Source organism: Jaculus jaculus, chromosome 12 (assembly GCF_020740685.1).
Source record: "Jaculus jaculus isolate mJacJac1 chromosome 12, mJacJac1.mat.Y.cur, whole genome shotgun sequence".
NCBI classification, from domain to species: domain Eukaryota; kingdom Metazoa; phylum Chordata; class Mammalia; order Rodentia; family Dipodidae; genus Jaculus; species Jaculus jaculus.
The window spans coordinates 9,918,895-9,937,789 of NC_059113.1; the positions used below are offsets into that span (position 1 = coordinate 9,918,895).

General features: G+C 53.6%; 1 protein-coding gene across 1 annotated transcript in view; it reads right to left on the reverse strand.

Moving 5' to 3' along the window:
- Window positions 1-15,364: 15,364 nt before the first annotated feature.
- The window catches only part of Lzts1 (leucine zipper tumor suppressor 1), a 70,864-nt gene continuing 67,333 nt past the window's right edge, over window positions 15,365-18,895 (reverse strand). The window contains exon 4 of the mRNA XM_045131414.1: window positions 15,365-16,033. Within this exon, the coding sequence (XP_044987349.1) occupies window positions 15,371-16,033 (663 nt within the window). The 3' untranslated portion in view covers window positions 15,365-15,370. The remainder of the gene's footprint in view (window positions 16,034-18,895) is intronic.

The window sequence follows — 18,895 nt, forward strand, 5'->3', positions numbered from 1 at the left end:
AATCCCAGCACTTGGGAGGCAGAAGTAGGATGATTGCCATGAGTTTGAGGCCAGCCTGAGACTACATGGTGATTTCTAGGACAGCCTGGCCTAGAGTGAGACCCTATCTCAAAATAAAAAAAGAAAAAAAAAAAAAAAACCCTGCTGAGTCCTTAGCCTTTTCAGTTATGTATGTTTCTTCTGGAAATGCAGGGCACATATTTGTAAAAATTAGTGTCTTTATTCCAGCGTCTTCAATTGGATGGAGAAAGCAGGTGCCCACATGATATCTAATCTTATTCATTCATTTGTGTGTGTGTGTGTGTGTGTGTGTGTGTGTGTGTGGACACACGTGTGTCATGGTGCACATGTGGAGGTCAAAGGTCAACTTCTGGATGTTGATCCTGTCCTTCCTTGTTGAGACAGGGTCTCTTTTCTTAATTTTATTTATTTTTTTATTTATTTTGGCTTTTCGAGGTAGGGTCTCACTCTAGTCCAGGCTGACCTGGAATTCATTATGTAGTCTCAGGGTGGCCTCGAACTCACGGCGATCCTCCTACCTCTGCCTCCCAAGTGCTGGCATTAAAGGCGTGCTCCACCACGCCCGGCTTCTGGACTGGCATCTTGTGAGAGCGAGATAAAACAGCAAAGCCCAGCGCCACGTGCAGTCTTCTTGTCACAGCCAGCAGCCCCGTTCCCAACCAGGCCAGGGGACCCGGCAGAGTGACAGTGAGCGCCGTCGTAGCGGTCGCCATCTGCCCCCAAGGGGCCTCTCATTCCTTTTACCTGACACCCACCAAGCAGCAGATCTTGGAGGGAGCCCTTCCTTGCAGGGTCAGGAGAAGGCAGGGCCCAGTGGCAGGCACCAGGAGCAGCTTTCAGCCCCAGGAAGCATTTCCCCGTGGCTATAGAGGCTTGGTAGCACTGATGTGTCTCCTTCAAGAGGGTTCCTTTCATATTTTCATGTATTTATGAGAGAGAGAGGGAGAGAGAAAGAGAGACAATGGGCACACCAGGACTTTTAGCTACTGCAAACGAACTTCAGACACATGTACCACCTGTGTGCATCTGGCTTATGTGGGACCTGGAGAATCAAACCTGGGTCCTTAGGCTTTGCAGGCAAGTGCGTTAACCACTAAGCTATATCTCCAGCCTAAGGATTCCTTTCTAAGGAGAGGTTAGGATGAGGCAGCTCTGGTGTCACACGAAGGCACTATTGAGCTTACCCTAGAGAGGGAGCCATTCTCCCCAGCTCCTGTGGGACCTTCAGATCCCACGGTCCACCATTGTTACTCAAGATTTTTTCAATGAATGATGTCTAGAGAATGTCACCACATTCATTCTGAACATGGGTGTATATGTTCCCCAAAGTTGAAGAATGGCTGCTTAAATCTTAGTTCCCAAGCAGGTGACTGACATGTTATGGTGACCCCTGCAGGTATTAATTGGTTCATCAGTTTCTAGAAGGATCCAGATATGTCTGTCTCAAGTTACTCCTTCTCCTCCCCTGTACACTCCCTTGTTTTCTGGGTTCTGGCTCCAGGCTTGGCCTTGGCAGAGTAGGGAGAAGAGACTATGGCAGTGCCTCCCACCACCACCACCGTAGACCCAGGCTGAAGCCCTTGCAACTCTGAAGTCAATATCAACCAGGGACATATTTGGGGAGACAGACTAAGCTGTGTGTAGGAGTGTCTGTGGGTTTTGAGGGTTGCCAGTATTTTTTAACCCCATTTATACAAGTAAAACCATGTATTTTTGCGCCTTTTGCCGTGTTTCCAGGCTGTACCACGAGGTGTCAGTAGAGCACGCCGGATAAGCCGCAGGCTGAGGGATTCAGAGTAGCCCAGGGCACCTGCCGGGTTCCCAACGTGGAATCCTCCCAGGGGCCTTCTTTTTCTTTGGCCCTTTTCTCTCCTCTTGCCACCCCGAGCTTTCTTTGTAGCCCTAGCCGCTCCGCACCGAAAGATCTCTCCCAGGAAGTCCCCCTCCCTGCCTAGGGCGGAGGGCAGTGGCTGGACGTCTGCGCTAACTCACGGTCAGGCTGCGAGCTAAAGGTTTGCTGGGCTCGCCGGGTCAAGGCAGTTCTGGAAAGCACGCATGGGTTTGCCCTGGCCGCCAGGCGAGGACGTGGCACAAAGAGCAGCATTGTGGTCGCTCGGGCCTTTACCCAGGGTAGCTTGCCCCACAGCAGAGGACCTCCGCCACTCGGGGTCACAAGCCACGAGCAGTCACTGGGGCTTTCAACCAACCCAACAAGAAAGCTTCCATCATTCCCCACGACCCTGGGACAAAGCCCAGTGGCTGCCTTTGAGGCTTTCCTCGACAGGCAGGCGGGCAGGTGGCAGCGGCGGCTATTTCGGGAGGAACGCATTCTCAGAGGCCCCAGGGACGTCTGAAACCCTTTGATTTCCCCGCGATGCCAAGAAACCTCTTCGCTTAAAGGCTTCTCGTTGGCACATCCAAGTTGCCGGCGTCGGTATCCCGAATGAATGAAACTTGAACGCAGTCACTTTGGTACCATGACCACCGCGCCAGAGGTGCGCAGTGGGGAGGCAAGTCCTGGGTGGGAAGGGAATGGTGTCAGATTTCATCATGCTACTGAGGGAGGCCTACGATTTAAAACTCATGAGTGGTTTATTTCTAGGATTTCCCAGTTCATCATGGATTAAATCTAGGACCTCACTTAGGCTAGGAGATAAGGATCTAGCACTCACCTATGACCCCAGCCCTTGTAGAAAAGTGACCGGGAAGCGCTCAGCGCTGAGACACGTCTATCACACCTTCCGAGGCTCAGGGTCCCTTGCAGAAGAGGTGGTGCAAAGAATTAGGGGCCAAAGAACTGCTGACAATGCAATCTTCCAGACACAAACTACAAAGACCCTCATAACAGGAGGAGAAGATGATGACACCAAAATAAAAGAGACTGAGAGGGGGAGGGGATAGAATGGGGGGTGGGTTTGTGAAGGGGAAAGTAGGAGAGGGGGAGAATTATCATGGTTTATTGTCTATAATTGTGGAAATTGTCAATCAATTTTTTTTTTTTTTCCGAGGTAGGGTTTTGCTCTAGACCAGGCTGACCTGGAGAATGCGCTTTGTACTCTCAGGGTGGCCTCGAACTCACGGCGATCCTCCTACTTCTGCCTACCAAGTGCTGGGATTAAAGGCCTGCGTCACCACTCCCGGCAGTAAACGACTTTTTAAAAATCTTTTTTTTTTTTAATTTACTTATTTGACAGTGACAGAGAGAGATGGAGAGAGAGACAGATAGAGAGAGAATGGGCACAACAGGGCCTCCAGCCACTGCAGACGAACTCCAGACGCTTGCGCCCCCTGGTGCATCTGGCCAACGTGGGACCTGGGGAACCGAGCCGCGAACCGGGGTCCTTAGGCTTCACAGGCAAGCGCTTAACCGCTAAGCCATCTCTCCAGCCCTAAAAATCATTTTTTTATTTGAAGACAAGATCTTACTCACTAAGTTGTCCACTCTGGCCCTGAATTTGCTTTAAAGCTAAGGCAGCCTATGAACTTTCAATCTTCCTGTCTCAGACTCCCACCAAACCCATTTGATGTTTGTGAACCTGGCAGACTTTGGGTAACTGACCACACAAAGGGAGGGGGCGCTGCTGTGTACTTCGTGGTGGTGCTTTTCTTTTCCTTGTTTTTGTTTTTGTTTTTTTTTTTTTTTTGAGGCTCTAGCCCAGGCTGACCTTGTGGTGATTTTCCATGTCCCTACTTAGCCAGCCTGCCAGGGGCAGTGTTGGGTCTTGTCCTCCTAGAGGCCCGTGGGTCTCCGTGGAGAAAGAGTATCAGATACCACCAGTAGGAGAATTCTCTGCTCTTTCTCACTTCCGCCTTAGGATGACCCATTCAACAGACATCTTTATTATTATTGTATCATTATTATTATTCCACAGATGAGGCTTGGGAGGCTGTGTACACACTGCAGCCGTCATCTCTGCTCCATCAGGTTCAGATTCAGGGAGCAGAACCCTCCGGGCTGGGTGCTGGTTTGGTGTTCCTCGTAAAGCCCCTGGGGTTTGGAGGTGAGGCCAGAGCAGCCAGCTGAGACCTCATTGACCAGGGGACCTCATCACCAAGTTCACTCAGCATTTGTGTCCGGTGCTCCTGTGACCCTCCCAGATGTCCCCCCACCCCCCACCCCCGAGCTGCTGGAAGCCCGCAGCAAGTTAAACAAAGGGCCACCCCCCCTCCCCATCGCCGCCTGCGCAGCGGCCGGGACAGCAGGTATCTAAGTCAATGCAGGGCCGCAGCTGCCCGGGCGCACAGGGCCCACTCTGTTTTCTTAATTCCCTCTCCCTGCTAAGTGGTGATTACCCGAGTGTGCCTGGGGCCCAGAGCCCTGCGGCCACCTGACTCCAGCCAGTGGGACACCCAGAGAACAGAGCAGCTGGCGGGGAGCACTTCCGGCGGGCAGAGCCGGGCAGCAGATGCGAGGCACTGATTATTCCGCAGTCCCGGGCCCGCATTTTCACTTCAAAGGCGACAGGCCCCAGTCCCCTCCTCCCCCCCCCCCCCCCCCCCCGCCCTGGGGACCTAGCTTTATTCTGGGAGAAGTTTGAATGTTACCCACCCCCTTAGGAACAGGAGGGCGGTTTTAAACAGCCGCTAGGAGTTAATGCCCACTTGCTAGACACCCCTAGGGGACCCTCCCCTGTCTAGCAGTTCTTTTAATGGTCTCTTTCCATCTGGACCAGCGAGAGGGACTCACCCCTTCACACCCTCTAACTTGATCCCAGCACCCTTTATTGCGGCCTCCATTGTGTGTGTGTCTCCCCACCAGATATTCCAACACCCCCAACCTCAGCACCTCCCAAGGTGGCCTTATTTGGAAAGGAAGTCATTGTAGATGTCAGGTGGTTGGTGTCCTGCTGGGACAAGGAGAGCTCTAGGGAGAAAAAGCATAGGAGGCCACAGAGACACCTGGAGAAGACAGGGCAGAGAATGGAGGGGGCGAAAGTTAAGGGGACCAAGGTCCCCAAAACTGGTAGAGGTTCCCCTACAGCTTTGCAAGGGGAGCCTGGCCCTGCCTTTGTCCAGACTTTCATGCTCTGTGTCATTTTTCTTGCCACCAGGAAGCATTAGGCACAGAGGTGACCGACCGGGAGGAGGAGGGGGAAGGCAGAGGAGAGTTGTTGAGAAAAAAGGTGAAAACACCCCAGAGTCAGGGCGGACATGGTTAGGCATCCGAGGAAGAGAAAAATAGGAAATGGGAAAGGAGGAAAAGGGAAAAGTATGTTTTCTGAGTCAGAATTCAGAAAAGCAGGAGTGCTCAGCAGTGAGGGTCTTGAACGACTGCACGGACAGAATACAACACAGCATCTGGCCCAGGTGATAGCTCCTCCTCACGTTTGTTCGGCACATCTTTAATTGAGGGATGCTCTCTCGATGCAGGTTTGGACTAAGCACCTCCATAAACTCATGTGCTCTGAATGCTTGGTCCTCAGCTGGCAGCGATTTGGAAGGCGGAGGCTTGGTGGAGGAGGTGTGTTGCTGGGGGCAGTCGTTCGGGGGTCGTAGCTGGTGGAGGAGGTGTGTTTTCGGGGGTCTTAGCTGCCCCTCGCCGGTGTTCAGCACACTCTCCTGCTGTTGTCGTCTCCCTGATATTGGCCAGGAGGTGATGTCCAGCCTCTGCTCAGGCCATGCTTTCCCCTGTCATCATGGAGCTTCCCCTCGGGTCTGTGAGCCAAAATAAACCCTTTCCTTCCACAGTCAGGTCCTTTGTGCCAACAATGAGAAGGCAACACTTGCCAAGTGAGTGGTTGACAAGCGCCACTGGATTAAGTCTTGAGGGAAGGGACCGTGGCTCTGATGCCTCCAACCTCCTCCCCTACAAAGCAGGAAGACAGGAGGCGCCTTCCCTCCTTCCATGACCTCCAAGCCTGCCGATGCCTGCTTACTTATGACACAGACGCATTGATGTTTAGATTCCTGGCCTCCGAAATCATGAGAGCACAAGCTTGTGTTGGAGCCACCTGATTCGTAGTAGTTATAGTGACCTAGGATCCAACTGGTCCTTACAAAGTAAACAGAACTCTCCTTATATCATTAAAGAGAAAACGGAGGCCCAGGTTGCCTGGCCACGGGGTCTCTGCTATAGCCACAGAAGTTTCCTAGGACCTAGCTATAGCAGAACTACCCCAAAGCTACCCATTTTTGGTTGGGGTGACCATGTCAGGTCCTTCCTCTTCCACCTCTTCCCCATCCCCTCCTCCATCCCCCCTCACAGGAATTAAGGCTGACCAGGGCCCTTAGGCCACGAAATGAAGTGCAGAGGACACTGGCCAGCCCTCCTCCAGGTGCCCATCGTCTCTCTTGCTCCCTGAGCTCCTTTCTCCGCCTGGGGAGTCACCCTGCGTTATAACCCCGTGTACTTGTGTCTTCCCAACCAGGCGGCTCAGTCGAGGGGGGCAACCCCGTAGCTGCACGCCCACCCCTCAGCAAATGCCCCGGGTGTGCTGTGGACTTTGTGGATTCAAAAGGAAGCTTCTTTTTTCAGATGGCGGGGACCACTGGGGTGACCCAAAAGGCACCACAGAGCTGAGAAGAAGGGACAGAGGAGTGCTCAGCGTGGAAACATCTCTATTACACTCTCCAAGCCTCAGGGTCCATTGCAGAAGAAGAAGTGGAAAGAATGTAAGAGCCAAAGGAAGGGCACAGCTCCTTACAATGCAACTGGCCACACAGAAATTGGCCTCAATATCCATGACCTCACAGTGCCTAGCAGTACCTTCACAAGACCCTCATGATAGGAGAAAAAGACGATGACAGCAAAATAAAAGAGAGACTAATGGAGAGAAGGAGGGGATATGACGGAGAATGGATTTGTGAAGGGGAGAGAGGGGGAGGGAAGGTGATTATCATGGTTTATTGTATGTAGGTACAGAAATTGTCAATAAAAAATAAGGGCCAGGTATGATGGTGTACGCCTTTAATCCCAGCACTTGGGAGGCAGAGGTAAGAGGATTGCCATGAGTTTGAGGCCACCCTGAGACTACCTAGTGAATTCCAGGTCAGCCTGGGCTAGAGTGAGACCCTGCCTTGAAAAACCAAAATAATAATAATAATAATAATAATAAATAAAAGGAATAAGCACAGAGGAGGTGCTTACAGCAGGCAGGAAGGCCGTGTTGGCCCTCTGTGAGTGGACAGCAGGCGTCTGTCCCGTGGGAGGAAGGGGACCAGAGAACAAGGCCCGCAGTTGGTTCTGTCTTTTCCACTTCAGAGGAGCTGCCCTTCTCGCGGGCCTCCATGACCCGAGGTTCCCACAGCCCCACTTCCCGTCCCCTCTGCTGTGGGAACCTTTGCAGGCTGTGAGCTGTGCCCTGTGAGACGCTGGGGGGAAGCGAAGGTCGCGATGAGGCCTGCAGAGACTCAAGGGTGCATGGATGTCCCCACCCTTACCCTGGCCTTCCGGTGCACAGAGCAGCCTCCTCGGCTCCCACAGCCCTCCTCTCTCAGAGATGCTGGCAATGGGCCTGGCAAGGGGTGGCCGATCTGTGGGGAATCCAGAAACCCCAAGCCTCCCTCTGACCCTGGGTTTCGTGTCCTGCTGGGAGCAGAGGACAGTGGCGCTGGGCTGGACAGCTTTGAGAGGTGGGTATGGTGTCCTCCTTCCTTGTGGGTGGTGGAAGCGAATGGCTGTCCCAACTGGCTCTGGCTGTGTTGGGAGCCCTCAGCCAGACTCCAGTGTCTTGGGATGTGTGTGAGGTGGGATGCGGAATCTCATAGCTCAGAGGTCGTGAGACCGTGGAGTCAGGCACGGTCCCCAGGCTTTCCTGCTTGTCCCAGCGCCCGGAGCTGCTGGCCTCTCTGCCCCCCCCCCCACTCTGAGACAAAGCAGGGTGCATCGCTGTGCCTATTCCTAATTGGCATACAAAGCAGCCTCCTTGTCCTGAAAGACTTCCACTTGTCTCATCAGAACTCTGAATAAGGACCCTCCGCTTGCCCAGCCCACTGCCCATTGTCGAGGCCTGGTGTCTCGGCCTTTTCCCTGCCCTCTTGAGAGAACACAATAGCCGGTTACTCTCTGCCAGTCACTGCCTGGGCGCACTTGCAGGCAGTGAGGGGGCAAGGGCCTTGCTTGCCAAGAACCTTCTAGAGTACTGTGACTGCGTGTGCAGGGAAGCTAGGCCCTCAGATGTCAGGAAGTTTGCTCAAGGTCAGTTGAGATAACCGACGTTAGAGCTCTGTGGGAGCCTGGCTACCTGTCCAGAGCCTGTTCTACCTGAGTGCTGAGAACCCAATGGCCAAGGCCCGGTTAGTGTGAGGCCAGCTTCAGAGGAGGGATATTGGGGTGTGCCGATGTCCTCAGAGGACAGAGCGAAAAGCAGGCAATGAAGTACCATCTCCATGGGGAATCACTCCCCAGCCCCACTCCACCCCTCATGCCACAGCACACATATCAAGATCTACACACACACACACACATCCACGCCGCATACATACACATGCACACCTCCCACACGCGCATCCACATCCACCCCCCCCACACACACAGGTGCATGCCTGCTGCAATTATACACACACTCCCAAACATCCACATCCACACACGCATACGTTCACACCCACCCTTCTACACGTGCACTCAGACTTACACAGGCGCCCCCAACTCTCTGGCCTTAATTTTCAGCATCAAGTTTTAAAAATATATATTAATTTACTTATGAAAGAGAAAAAGAAAGAGAAGGAGGCAAGGAGAGGTAGAGAGAATGGGTGCACCAGGACCTTGAGTCACTGCAAACGAACTCCAGATGCACGAGCCACCTTGTGCATCTAGCTTACATGGGTCCTGAACCTCGGTCCCTGGGCTTCATAGGCAAGTGCCTTAACTGCTAAGCCATCTCTCCAGCCCCTCAACATCAACTTTTAACATCTAGGATGAGCACTGTTTACTATTTATTCATTATTTATTTATTCATTTATTCATTAAGGTGTGCACACACTGGTGTCTATAGACAGAAGAGTAAGTTGACTCAACAGACTTTTACTCTTCTTTTTTTTTTCAAGGCAGGGTCTCACTCTAGCCCAGATTGGCCTAGAATTCACGCTATAGTCCCAGGCTGGTCTTGAACTCATGGTGATCCTCCTACCTCTGCCTCCTGAGTGCTAGAATTAAAGGCATGTACCACCCGGCTTAGATTTTTCCATTTTTAATGTACCTTAGCCACTTGAGGCTCTGTAAGAAAGACACTCCTTGCCCAGCTAAGACAAGTCTTAGGGATCTGAGTGTCCCATTTCCTTGGTCACCAGATGGCCAAGGAGGAGAGACAGGGTTTGGGCTGAGGACCAGCTTGGTTTTCCCGGTAGCTTCTGTCTTTCTGTGATGCCAGCTCCCACTCAAAGCTAGCCAGTTGGCATGGCACTGGCCCCTCTTGCTTTCTAAGTTTAGTTTTTGGGGACCGGCCAGATCGACAGGCAGGCAGTGGAGCCGATGTGTCCCTGGAAAGCATTCGCCTCCACAGGGTGGGGCTGGGACATGGGGGGCCGTGTTGGTGGGGCTGCTGGCTGGCAAGGTGCTCAGAACCCGCCTTCGTTTCCCCATCTGTGCTGAGCCTGGCACTCGGTCTACAGAGAGAGAGCTTAGACAGCTGTCCTGTCCTGTGTGGTGGCCACGCCCCTCTGGGTACACCTGATGAGTAGCATTCAAGCACCCTTGAGTGTAAGTGGACACTGGTCTCCCTGGCACTGCCTCCTCTGTAGTGCCCATGCCCAGCTCCCCTGGCCAGCAAGGGAGCCCAGCCATCTCGCAGATAGTTGCTGTCCTTGGACATCACCCTCTTGCTCAGGAAGGCCGCTGCCCACATGGTTGCACTTTGGGAAGCTCAATGGGAAGGAATGCGTTTCCATGGTGGGATTTTAACCCAGTGACTGAGAGGGGATGGGTTGAGAAGGCGGAGCTTCCATGACAATATCCCTGAGAGGTCTGGGCACATGCCACCTTCTGTGGGTGGCAGGGACCACCGGAGGCTGGCATGTTGCAGTGGGTGTGGACGGAAGAGGGGTCTAGTGGCCAGCAAAGCTGCACTGGGGCTGGTTAGGCCCGGAGCTAGGACTCAGGCCTGAGGTCTGTATTCTCCAAGTCTGTCACCTGACCTCTCGGAGGACAACTGAGGGCAAGTGACAGGCATGGGCAATACCCCAGGCTTAGCACAGTGGCCTTCAACAGCTTCTCTTTAAAAAATAATTGTATGTATGTATTTATTATTTAAGAGAGAAAGAGGCGCAATACCCCGGGCCTTAGCACAGTGGCCTTCAGCAAGTTCTCTTTAAAAAAAAGTGTGGGGCTGGAGAGGTGGCTTAGCAGTTGAGCGCTTGCCTGTGAAGCCTAAGGACCCCGGTTCGAGGCTCATTTCCCCAGGATCCACGTGAGCCAGATGCACAAGGGGGCGCACACGTCTGGAGTTTGTTTGCAGTGGCTGGAAGCCCTGGCGCGCCCATTCTCTCTCTCTCTCTTTCTATCTATCTGCCTCTTTCTCTCTCTGCCACTCTCAAATAAATAAATTAATTTTTTAAAATTGTATGCATGTATTTATTTTTTATTTAAGAGAGAAAGAGGCAGGCAGTGAGAGAGTGAGTATGGGTGTGTCAGGGCCTCCTGCCACTGCAAATGAACTCTAGACGCATGTGAGCTGTTGTGCATCTGGAAAATACCTGTACCGGCCTCCCCTCCCCTCCAGCGCTGTCTTTGATGACCGAGCCTCCCCTCCGGCGCCATCATCGTCTCTTTCGCTGAACAGCAGTTCCCACTGACGGTGCTTTCCTGCCTAGAAGGACGCATCCAGCAAAAGGACTCCTGGGCCTGAGAGCCTCTCTCAAGGAGGCATCATCTGAGCGACAGGGCACGCAGGCTCATCACCCTGCTAAGAATGAGGAATTCAATTTGCTTCACCCATCACTGATGACCACATCCTGATACCCCTTAACTCCCAATTAGCTGTAACTGAGGTTGGGGGGGGGGCGTCAGGCGTTGCATGTGCCTGTATGTCTGCATGGGTGTGCACACGCAGGCTGGCACTCGGGGGCTGATGGAGGGCGGCAGGTGAAGGGGCTGTTGTGTTCGCAGTTGAGTGATTTCTTTTTTTTTTTTTTGGTTCTTCCAGTGTACGGTCTCCAGCCCAGTCTGACCTGGAACTCATTTTGTAGTTCCAGGCTGGCCTCAAACTCGTGGTGATTCTCCTACGTCTGCCTCCTGAATGCTGGGTTAAAGGTGCATCTGTGCCATGTGATAGATTGCCCTGGCCTTAGCTACCCTAACTGTGCCAGTCAGGGTGCCCGTAGTCCTGGGCGGCAGGAATGTATACAGGGCAGACTGAAGAAGCAAGTCTCTGCTGCATATGGCATTGGCTTGGGTCCTGGGTGGTTCAACTGAGCCACAGTCGGCTGGAGGCGGACTAGAGCTCCTTCTGCCCCACGTGGCCACCCTAGCGGGCATGCACTGGTCGTGGCAGACTGGGGCCCAGACTATGCCAGCTGACGCTGCCAGGACTCCTGAGCTTAGGTTAAAGCTGACAGCACAGCACTCCCACTGAATCCCTTTGGTTAAAAGTGAGTCCCTGGAGAGATGGCTTAGTGGTTAAGCACTTGCCTGTGAAGCCCAAGGACCCCCATTCGAGGTTCGATTCCTCAGGACCCACGTTAGCCAGATGCACAAGGCGGCGCCCACATCTGGAGTTCGTTTGCAGTGGCTGGAGGCCCTGACGTGCCCATTCTCTCTCTCTTTCTCTCTCTGTGTCTGTTGCTCTCAAATAAATAAAAATAAACAACAACAACAAAAATAGTGAGTCCCTGGACTGGCCCAGGGTGAGGTGCATCATGAACAGTGTTTCGTTTCCTTACGGCTGTTACGAAAAGCACACCCAGTTGCTGGCAGGTTCTTGAGGAAAGACCTGGAAGGGTCACCCCACGCCTGGCAGGTTCCCCCCCCCCACACACACACCCCAAAGCTGTCCAAATCTGACAGAAGCTGGCTGCTACCCTGGCTCTGTCACTCTTTGACCGTCTGAACTCCCTTGGCAGTTCTGCCCACTGTACCGATCCCTAGGCCAGCAGGGACTGCTTGTCAAGGTGAACCAGGCCAGCTGGTACTGAGCAGGGAGAACAGATGGCAAGTAGAGTGACAGCATTCCCACCTAGGGCCAGGGCTAGTGGCGACAACAGTCACTCTGGTCTCTTGCCAAGAAGCCCTGTGCGGCGGGCTGTGAGAGGAGCGGAGGGTGGAGGGCGCAGACGCCGTGGGGGCCGGGGCTGGAGGGGGGCTCTCTTTTGGAGTCACTTGACCCCCTAGGCCCCTCACTCAGCCCGGGGAACGTTGCATAGGTAAGGGCTGGGTGTGTGTGTGTGGGGGGTACAGTTGAATGAAGTCTGTCTGTGCTCACCCTCCTGCCTCGACTTCCCAGGACTGTCTTCCTAAGGCCTGCGAGAGGAGAACAGCTGTGGCTGGCGGGAAGGGATGTCGCCTTTCTGGTTCCAAAGGGAAAGGCTGGATGAGTGTGCCACAGTCTAGTAGCCTAGCTTGGAGAGGCAAAAGCGGCCGTGAAGGACATGAGAAATGGCATTCTTTATTCATAAATAAAAACATAAAATTACCAGAAATAGTTTACAGAGCCAAAAAAAGGAACAGCGAAATTAAAATAAAACAAAGCTATGGAAAGAATACCAAACCAGAAACAAGGAAGACAGCTATTTACAGAGTCTTTCCAACGCCAGTCCACCCAGGGCCAGTCTCTGCCAAGGGCTCCAGCCTGGCCTGCGGGCCCAGCGGAAAGGGCATCTGGATGGGCAGGGAAAGCGGCGCGCACGGCACGGAGCTCCCAAGGCCCAGCCTGGCTTCCCCGGGAATGTGTCTCACACCTACGACGTGACTGTGGCCGGGGTCAGGAACAAGATCAGGTACCTCTTTAGAGAGACACTAAGTCCCCCAGCCCCACCTGGGAGCTGCTGTCTAGTGCCCGGCGAGAGTGTGGCCACTGCCAAGATGCCAGGTAGTCCCCTCCTTGCGGAGTGTGTCGACGGAGCAATAGCACTCCCAGAGTGGGCATCTTTGGGGCGCAGCGTGGATCCACGTGAGAAACAGGGCAGGCTGCCTGTTAGTCCTGAGTCCATCCTCTCTCTAGTCCTTCTCAGCCTCTGCTGTTCAGAGCCTCCCAACAGGGCCATGGCCCATGTATGGTAAGGACTGTTTTAGGACAGGACAGGCAACAATATCCACAGGAGGGTGAGGACACTAAGTTTCGGCACACTCGCATTGTGGCTCTGCCCTTGCGCTGGTGGCAGTACTGGGAAGGCATCTACCATCTTGAGTGTCGGGCAAGGCCTGGGGCAAAAGGGCTCTCTCTGACCTGACTTGGGGCAGGCCCAAGGCTGAGTTCCTGTGGGTAGGAGGCACCCCACGGAGGGGAAGGTGCAGGTGCTGTGTCTGACGCCTGTCCCAGATGGGGCCCTGGCTTCTTCCTGGGCAACCGTCTTGAGGGCACAGCGCTGCACTTCTGCCTATTCCTCTAAGGGGGTGGAGCCCTCTAGCCCGGGCAGGGGTATGGCAAGCCCTCACTCTGCTCTCCCTCTCTGGGGAGTCTCAGGTCTCAAACAAGGCACGGGCTGGTGGAGATAGAGGAACAGAGACCAGGACTGTGACTCTTGATTGACCTGTGCCCGGTGGAGGGCACGATCCTCCAGGTGAAGAGGCGCCTTAGCCTAGTGGCTTCCAGGTTTAAATCCAGTGTATGACTAAGAGCAGTGGTCTAGAATTCCAGAGGAAACTCTGTCACTTGAAGGTGACAGGAAAGGCACAGCCCAACCCCAGGAAGGCAGCATCAGGCCCCGGGAAGACCCTCCGCCTGCAGCCCGGAGGGGAGAGAAGGAGGCCCCCAGCAAAGCAAGGCCACAGGGGCTCGAGGCCACCCCGGGCCTCAAAGGGCGGCATCCGGGAGGCAGAACTGGGCTCAACTAAGTGAGACCTTCCCGCATGTCTCCTACACCCTGGGCCCCACTCGTCAGGCAGGGCCTCCGTGCGACAATCCAGCGAGAGCCGGCTGTCCCAGCAGCAGCAGCTGCAGCGAGAGTAAAAATAGAACTCAGAATAGCCTGGCTGCCTATTTGATCTGACTTGCTTCAGAAAAGACAAGAAAGAAAAAGGAAAGAGGGAGAGAGGAAGGAAGTTACATCCCTGAAACCAAGACACTGTACTTTTGTCTCCCATGGCTGGACATCTTTGAAAGGGAAGCTCAGCCTCCCCCCCGGGGTTCTGATGCTACCCTCCAGACTGACCTTTCATAGCCTAGGGCTCCGCATGGACGGAGGGAGGACAGCGGGTGGCCCTGGGCTGTTTCTAAGGCTCTGTGTACCTCTTATCCCCCACCCCTGTCTGGATCTTCTGGCTCACCGTGCTCTCTGGAGACCCATCATACCCTGTGAAGATTCAGAACATACACAGCACTGGAGTGGCTCTGGGTAATGGGATCGTAGGGGTCGTTGCTCACTTGGGCTGTGGGCAAACGCATGTCATCTGAGAGGACAGGTTCCTCTCAGTCCAAGTGAGAGCCTGATGCTTGGGAAAGGAAAACATTCCAGACCATCCAGTGGCCAACCACTGCCTTGACCCCAGCCGGCTCCCTTGGGATATGCCTTGTGTCCCTTTCCCAGCACCCGACCCAGGGCCCCACTGTCTATGGCTTTAAGATTGCTTACTGAGGTCAAAGGCTGTGGAAGTGGGGGCTGCACAGCTCTACTGCCAGGGATCCCTCCAATCTCTGTGGGTCTCGTGAGGGTTCTACACAGAGGGACCACCCAGCTCTGCTTTCCTCCAATGGTTTGTTGTCTAAACCAGACTGCTCACATGGCAGCGCTACCCCTCCGCTTCCGTGGGCAGAGGACAGGTCAAGTTATAGTGAAGAGATTCCAAGGCTTCTGGTCACACATGGCTTCTTCCTATTCCCCAAACATCCTGATGTGTCCAAAGAATCACAGGGATTTGGAGGTGACACGGAAGGACACTTCCATCCTTGGTGGCCATTCGGCCTGCATGGCAGTCGCCCCTTTCCTTAGCAGAATGTCTCTCTTATGACTTTGAGCAAAGGCCAAGGTTGGAAGAGCCCTTAACCAGCACAATGGGGATCCCTGGCCTCACCTCTCTGGGGTGGGACCAGGGGTTCCGAGCCCAAAGTCCCATTCATGGCAAGGTTGGTGGTTAAGCTGGGACAGGTGAGGGGAGAAAATGTAATGACCCCTTCTCACCAGTGGGGACTTCTGGGTGTGGTGGCTTCCCATGGACAGAGAGGAGTTGAGCCCTTAACAGGCTCAGCCCCCTGCTTCTTGATACTTGGTCCCCAGCTCCCCCTCACCGCGTCCCCCCCCCCCCGACCCCGCCCGCAGCTCCTCAGATCTCAGTGGCTATGATGTCCTCATAGGGGACGTCAGCCCCATCCAGGTCGATGTCGAAGGGCTCTCCGGCCCCGTCCCCGCGGGTCAGCTGCTGCAGGGCCTTCTCCAGGCGCTGGTTGCGCTGGAACACGGCCAGGTAGCTTTGCTGCAGCTGCTTTTGGTACTGAATCACCTTCTCCTTCTCCTCCTTCCACACCAGCCGCTCATGCTGGAAGCCCGAGGACATCTGGTCGCGGCCCTGCCGCTCCTCCTTCAGCTCGGCCCGCAGCCGCTCCAGCTCCCGCTGCAGAGCCGGGATGTCCTCCGAGAAGGTGGGCGCAATGGCCGGGGGCCCCAGGGTGGCGGCTTCTCGCTGCAGGGCGGCCTGGGCCCGCAGCTCCAGCAGCTCCTGCTCTAGCAAGTTCACCTTCTCGCGCAGCAGCTCCGCCTCGCTCCGCCGCCGCTGCAGCTCGTTCTCGCACACCTCCAGCTCCAGGGCCTTGGTGCGCAGGGCGCTCTCCAGGTCCTGCGTCTTCAGCTCCACGCCCTCCAGCTTGCCCCGCGTGTCCTTCAGCTGCGCCCTCAGATTGAGGATCTCGCTGGCCTTGGTGTTCACCTCCGCCTGGGACTCCTTCAGCTGTTGCTTCAGGAGAGAGATCTCGCCTGACTTTTGGCACACCTGTGTGGAGCGAGGGGGCTGCAGGTGAGTACCCTTATCCCAGGCCAGGGGACACATCCACTGCCTAAAGGGCTCAGGCACCTCCTAGCACGGTCCTCTGACCACGGTTCTTGTGCATGTGGACAACCTACTGAAGACTGAAGCCCTCATTTTAGCTCCTTCTATTTCCATACGTATCTCGGGTTCTCCACGTGCCCGTCTCATGCCCAGTTCTAACTTTACACTCCATATGAGCCCAAACCCCTACCCATGGCTGACTCTGCCCACTGCTGACAGCTCCATGGCCTACTGTTATTACCATTATTATTATTATGTTTTTCGAGGTAGGGTCTTGGTCTAACCCAGGCTGACCTGGAATTCACTATGCAATTAAGGGGTAGCCTTGAACTCATGGCAATCCTCCTACCTCTGCCCCCCAAGTGCTGGGATTAAAAGTGTGCGCCAACTCACTTGGCTTCTTTCTCTTGGTTTTTTGAGGTAGGGTCTCTCTCACTCTAGCCCAGGCTGACCTGGAATTCACTATGGAGTGTCAGGGTGGCCTCGAACTCTTGGTGATCCTCCTATCTCTGCCTCCCGAGTGCCAGGGTTAAAGGCGCGCACCACCATGCCCGGCTTCCATGGCCTACTTTAAATATCGGTGGTGCTGTCTTTGGACTGCAAAGCCTCAGACCTCATTCCTGCGTGCACCCAGCCCAGTGCCTGCTTTGCTCTGCTGTGGTAAAGCTCTTACTCATAGCCCTGCTGCACCCCAGAGGCTAAGACAGCCTGCCTCATGGACAGTGCCAGGTGGGCATCTGTCACATGGTGGGCTGTGGTCTTCCTCCCTGCCTGGCTCCCCACCACTGCCATACTCACTGGCCATCAGATCTGGGGCAAAGCAGCACAACGAAATCAAAGCCACCGAATCACACCCACAGTGTCTCTGTGGTCTTGGCCAATGTGGTCATGAGTGGCTCAAAAAAGACCGAGTTGGAGATGTAGCTCGAGGGTAAAGCATTTGCCAAGCAGGGGTGACAGCTACCCATAATAGCACTACTAAGGGGGCTGAGGGCAGCAGGATTGTGAGTTCAAGGCCACCCTGTACATATCATGTTCCTGTCTCAGAAAATCCAGACAAAGAAAGAAAGTATGTGTCTAGCATTCATGAAGGCCTGAGTGCATTCAATGCCCAGCATGAGAAATAAAAAGAGGGGGAGGAAAGGAGGGGAAGAAAGAAAGACAAGATGGCTGTGTGTCACCATAAAGGACGCCCAGGGCCCTGGGTCTACAGAAGGAACTTGTGGGACAAGACTGGAGACTATCGCCTCTGTGTCTCTTCTCTTTCCTTCTAATGGTACAAGCCCCCCCTGGCTCTCCATGAAGCACTGCCCTCTAGGAGAGATTTAGCTCCACCCACCATGCATGGTTAAGGGCTATATATAATCTGGATCTTGCGTCTCTCCAAAAGGCCAGAGTGTTCAAGGCCTGGTTCCCAAGGTGGCGCTATTAGGAGTCAGTGGAACCTTCAAGATGTGGAACCTGATGGAAGGTGTTTAGGTCATTGGCAGAATGCCCTTGAAGGGGACGTGGGACCCCCGTCCCCTCTTTGCTCCCTCTTTTGCTTCTTGGCCATGAACCACAGTTTTTCTGGGCTCACTGTGATGTGCTGTCTCACTATAGGAGCAAAGCAACATTACTAAGTGATTACAAGCTGAAACCTCCAAAACTGTGAGCCAAAATATACCTTTCCTTCCTTCCTTTCTTCCTTTCTTTCTTTCTTTTTTTTTTTTTGAGGTAGGGTCTCACTCTAGCTCAGGCTGACCTGGAATTCACTATATAGTCTCAGGGTGACCTTGAACTCACAGCAATCCTCCTACCCCTGCCTCCCAAGCACTGGAATTAAAGGCGTGCACCATCATGCCCGGCTTTCTTTTTTTTTTAACACTATTTTTTAACTTTATTTTTATTTATTTATTTGAGAGAGAGAGAGAGAGAGAGGCAGAGAGAGGTAGAGAGAGAATGGGCACTCCAGGGCCTCCAGCCACAGGAAACAAACTCCAGACACATGCGCCTCCTTGTGCATCTGGCAAACATGGGTCCTGGGGAATGGAACGCAGGTCCTTTGGCTTTGCAGGCAAGCGCCTTAAATGCTAAGCCATCTTTCTAGCCCTAACCTTTTCTTGGTAAATTGCATATCTAAGGCATTTTTTTTAGTCACAAAAAGATGACTTGCACATAAAACTTGCATCATTTTCATGGGGGAACAGGGCAGTGATTTCTAAATCCTGACTTGACTACTTATGCTCCAGGTGCTCTTGGATACACGTGCTGTAGCAAATAAAAATGTGTGTTCTGAAGGCCTAGCATTGTAATCTTTCATGCGTAGCAGACTGGCCAAGCCACTCAACTAGCTATTATTGATCATAACCTCTCTGAGCCTGTTTCCTTAACTGTAAATTTAAAAAGTGTGCTAATGATACCTACTTCACAGTGTGGTCATAAGGATGAGGTGAGAGAACCTGGCACTTCATAAGCTCTCTGTAAATTATTATGATTGGCAGGTTTCTAATAGTATATTTCTATCGTCATCAATTACTGTTTATTACTTTTTGTGTTCTATTGTTTTGCTAAGTATCCTGCATGGACAAGGTGGGAACAAGTCACAGTACTTCTAAGGTTCCAGATTGGACCAGAAGGATGGATGATGCAGGCCAGGGTGGGGTGGGACCTGCAATCACCACATGGGTGGAGAAGAAGACTCTATTATGGAACTGTGCATAACACAGCTGTTGCCCTCTTGAAATCAGAGCAGCTGTGATGACCCACACGCGACCCTCACAAGGAGGTAGGGGAGGTTCAGGAGACCCTCACGTGAGATTCTAG